Source organism: Lolium perenne, chromosome 7 (genome assembly GCF_019359855.2).
Source record: "Lolium perenne isolate Kyuss_39 chromosome 7, Kyuss_2.0, whole genome shotgun sequence".
NCBI lineage: Eukaryota > Viridiplantae > Streptophyta > Magnoliopsida > Poales > Poaceae > Lolium > Lolium perenne.
The window spans coordinates 107532249-107536882 of record NC_067250.2 but is presented as its reverse complement, the minus strand read 5'-3'; the positions used below and the strand labels follow the sequence as shown (position 1 = coordinate 107536882).

General features: G+C 45.9%; 1 protein-coding gene across 1 annotated transcript; it reads right to left on the bottom strand.

Annotated features, from left to right (window-relative positions):
* Positions 1–2433: 2433 nt before the first annotated feature.
* LOC139833662 (uncharacterized mitochondrial protein AtMg00860-like) lies at positions 2434–3480 on the bottom strand. Its single transcript, XM_071823999.1, has 2 exons — positions 3474–3480; positions 2434–3023 (listed from the first exon to the last, which is right to left on the bottom strand). The coding sequence occupies exons 1-2, from the start codon at positions 3478–3480 to the stop codon at positions 2434–2436; spliced, it is 597 nt and encodes a 198-aa protein (XP_071680100.1).
* Positions 3481–4634: the final 1154 nt, after the last annotated feature.

The following is a 4634-nucleotide window of genomic DNA, read 5'->3' as shown; positions in this document are numbered from 1 at the left end:
CCCAGGGGCCTATTTTTCCACGAAGCTTCCAGAAGACCGAAAGGGAAACGAAGTGGGGCGACGAGGCGTCGCCACACTCGGGCGGCGCGGCCCAAGGGGGCCCGCGCGGCCCTAGCGTGTGCCCCCCTCGTAAGCCCTCCGACTCCGCCCTTCCGCCTACTTAAAGTCTTCGTCGCGAATACCCCAGTACCGAGAGCCACGATACGGAAAACCTTCCAGAGACGCCGCCGCCAATCCCATCTCGGGGGATTCAGGAGATCGCCTCCGGCACCCTGCCGGAGAGGGGAATCATCTCCCGGAGGACTCTTTACCGCCATGGTCGCCTCCGGAGTGATGTGTGAGTAGTTCACCCCTGGACTATGGGTCCATAGCAGTAGCTAGATGGTCGTCTTCTCCTAATTGTGCTATCATTGTTGGATCTTGTGAGCTGCCTAACATGATCAAGATCATCTATTTGTAATGCTACATGTTGCGTTTGTTGGGATCCGATGAATAATGAATACTATGCTATGCTGATTATCAATCTATTATCTATGTGTTGTTTATGATCTTGCATGCTCTCCGTTATTAGTAGAGGCTCTGGCCAAGTCGTTACTTGTAACTCCAAGAGGGAGTATTTATGCTCGATAGTGGGTTCATGCCTCCATTAAATCTGGGACAGTGACAGAAAGTTCTAAGGTTATGGATGTGTTGTTGCCACTAGGGATAAAACATCAATGCTATGTCTAAGGATGTATTTGTTGATTATATTACGCACCATACTTACTGCAATTGTCTGTTGTTTGCAACTTAATACTGGAGGGGGTTCGGATGATAACCTGAAGGTGGACTTTTTAGGCATAGATGCATGCTGGATAGCGGTCTATGTACTTTATCGTAATGCCCAATTAAATCTCACAATACTCATCATAACATGTATGTGCATTGTCATGCCATCTTTATTTGTCAATTGCCCAACTGTAATTTGTTCACCCAACATGCTATTTATCTTATGGGAGAGACACCACTAGTGAATTGTGGACCCCGGACCATTCTTTTACATCGAATACAATCTACTGCAATACTCGTTCTACTGTTTTCTGCAAACATCATCATCCACACTATACATCTAACCCTTTGTTACAGCAAGCCGGTGAGATTGACAACCTCACTGTCACGTTGGGGCAAAGTAATTTGGTTGTGTTGTGCAGGTTCCACGTTGGCGCCGGAATCCCTGGTGTTGCGCCGCACTACACTCCGCCGCCATCAACCTTCAACGTGCTTCTTGACTCCTACTGGTTCGATAAACCTTGGTTTCTTACTGAGGGAAACTTACTGCTGTATGCATCACACCTTCCACTTGGGGTTCCCAACGGTCGCGTGCTGTACGCGTGTCAAGGTTTTCCATCGCCAATGGCGATACACCTTTGAAAGATACCAGAGATGCTGCGCTTGTAAAGCTCGCCATCAACTATAGTGAAGGCCTTAGATCGGCGTATGATACGCTTGGCTTCCGTTGGGTCATCTGGTAGTTTTTGCTCCATCAAGTATGCTAGAAAGAGCTCAGTCCAAAGAGGTTCAAGAACAAGAACTTGCTCTATAGATTGTAGTGTGGAACCTTCGGCGTCCTATTTATTTTCTGAACCATCAATCAACACTTCCAAAGGTGCCGACACTTTTTATTTAACCGATCTTTGAGCGATAATTTCATAAAAGACTCCATCTGGAATAGGGGAACATGTGGACCCTATATTTGCCAGAGCGTCGGCTTCCTCATTACTGGCTCTCCCGATGTGTTTTAGCTCGCATCCTTCAAATTTGGCTTCCCTAGACTGGTATAGTTGATGGTAGGCAATCATGTTGTCACTAACTGCATCGCATAGATTCATTGACTGCTGCACCACAAGATTTGAATCTCCATAAATTTCCAAGCGAGTTGCTCCACATGCCTTAGCCATTCTCATCCCGTGCAACAGTGCTTCGTACTCTGCTTCATTATTTGTCGGCAGCGAAAAGTTCATCCGCAGAATATATCTCATCTTGTCTCCCTGTGGCGAGATCAATATTACTCCTGCGCCTGCACCTGTACTCCGTTTTGATCCGTCAAAGTATATTATCCAGGGTCCAGACATGTCGAGTGCTGCTAGAGTTTGTGATTGAATCCAATCAACTAAGAAATCTGGGAGAACCTGAGATTTGATTGTTGTTCGATTGACATAGGTTATATCGTGTGGTCCTATCTCGATAGCCCATTGGTGAGTATATTCTTCAATACGTTGCCTCCGGGTTGGTGAGTATATTCTTCAATGGTACTTCGCTTACTACAATGATCGGGTTCTCTGTGAAATAATGTCGTAGCTTTCTTGTTGTCCTCCATACGACATATGCTAACTTCTGGTGATGAGGATATCGCTGCTTCGCTGGCGTGAGTACCTCGCTAAGGTAGTAAACAGGTCATTGCACACCATGAACTCTCCCTGCTTCTTCTCTCTCAACGACTAAGACCGTGATGAAGACTTGCATCGTTGCATCTATATACATGAGCATTGGTTCTTTTTCATGTGGAGTCACAAGTACCGGAGATGTCGACAATATCTTCTTTAGGTTATCGAATGATTCCTGCGCCTCGCCTGTCCACTCGGATTGTTCTGATTTCTTCATCAACTGATAGAAGGGCAAAGCTTTTTCTCCCAATTTGGCGATAAATCTGCTAAGGGCTGTCAATCGTCCTGCCAACTGTTGCACTTGGTGCAAATTCTTTGGTGGTTCCATGTCGAGGATAGCTTTGATTTTCAGAGGATTGGCCTCTATTCCTCTAGCTGAGATGAAGTACCCGAGCACCTGTCCTCCTAGCACCCCGAAAAAACATTTCTTCGTGTTCAGCTTTATTTTGTATCTGTCGAGATTATCGAAAGTTTCGCGCAGATCATCGATGAGGGTGATTGCATTTTTAGTTTTGACCATTATGTCGTCGATATAGAATTCGATATTCCGACCGATTTGCTCCCCAAGACAAGCTTGCATACACCACTGATAAGTGGCACCTGCGTTTTTTAACACGAAAGTCATAACGTTGTAACAGTAAACGCCGTGGGGGGTTATGAACGCGGTTAACTCTTGATCTTCTTTCTTGAGCTTGATCTGATTATATCCTGAATATGCATCGAGGAAGGAGAGACGATCGTAGCCTGCTGTGGAGTCGACTATCTGGTCGATACGGGGCAGCGGGAAGTGATCCTTTGGGCAATGCTTGTTAAGGCTTGTGTAATCGATATACATACGAAGAGCTGTCGTATCCTTCTTTGGCACCATGACTGGGTTAGCTACCCACTCGGCTTCCTTGAGCTCCCGAATGAATCCTGCCTTGCGGAGTCGATTAACTTGTTCGCCAATAGCTTTTCTTTTTGGTTCTGAAAAACGACGCATCGTCTCCTGTACGGGTTTGGCTTTGGGGTCAACATTGAGGGCGTGCTCAGCGAGTTCCCTGGGATTACCTGTCATGTCGGATGGCACCCATGCAAATATTTCCCAGCGCTCACGGAGGAACTCGATGAGCGCGCTTTCCTATGCGACAGTAAGATCTGCCGAAGTGTTGAATGTTTCTTCGGATCAGAGGGGTGCACTTGCTGTTTCTTTGCCTCCTTTGCCACGTCAAATTCGTCTGATCTCACGTTCCGATTATCGGCTAGTGGTTTCGTGTGATCTGTAACAACATCAAGTGCAGTGAGCTCTTCCTTAGTGCCAAATTTCGAGGCGATCTTCTAGAACTCACTGTCGCAGTTATCAGAACGAGAAAAACTTCTGTGAACGGTTATTGTTGTCCCGTTATTGCCTGGCATCTTCAGTTGTAGATATGCATAATGAGGTACTGCCATGAATGTGGCAAACGCTGGCCTGCCAAGGATGGCATTATACTGGGATTCCCAATCAACCACTTCAAATCCGAGCTTCTCCTTTCTGAAGTTGCTAGGTGTGCTGAAACCTACATCCAGTGATATTTTTCCAAGGGGATAAGTGGGTCGGGTCGTGTGGTGACCCTGCATACCACCGCATGTTGTAGTATGCCAGTCGTTGATATAACATTCGCGAAGTACAAATCCGCAAATATTACACCCCTCAGAGTAGTACAACAGAACATAGCAGGTCCATAACTCATTCATTTATTATTACAAGCCAAATATACATGTCATCTCGGAGTTCCTCTTGGGTCCTAAGAGGAATACTCCTGGGTTCAAGGTGAACCCAACTCAACTTACAATATAGAAGTCTTACTAAATTATACATTTATTCTCCTCGAGCAGTTAAGTACTAAGTGTTCGCACTGCTCGGATACTACTACTACTAGGTAGGTCTACGCTTGTTCTCCTCCGGAACCCTCCCCAGTTCCGTAGACGATGAGGTAGTCAACTCCTTCTATACCTCCGGAGAGGTCTGGTTCTTCATAGCAGATGTCTTCTGCTCCTTCGGGGTCGTCGTTGTCCTCCTCAAGTCGATTCAGACAATCTAAGCATGGGATTTAAGAGTGGTATGAGTACGAGCGTACTCAACAAGTTCATTATAGAAAAGAGGTGTTTAATGCACTAGCTACGATATCAGACCAGAAAGTCTAATACCAATGCGGGTTTTGATAATCATTTCTTCAAGAGGTTGCTTTT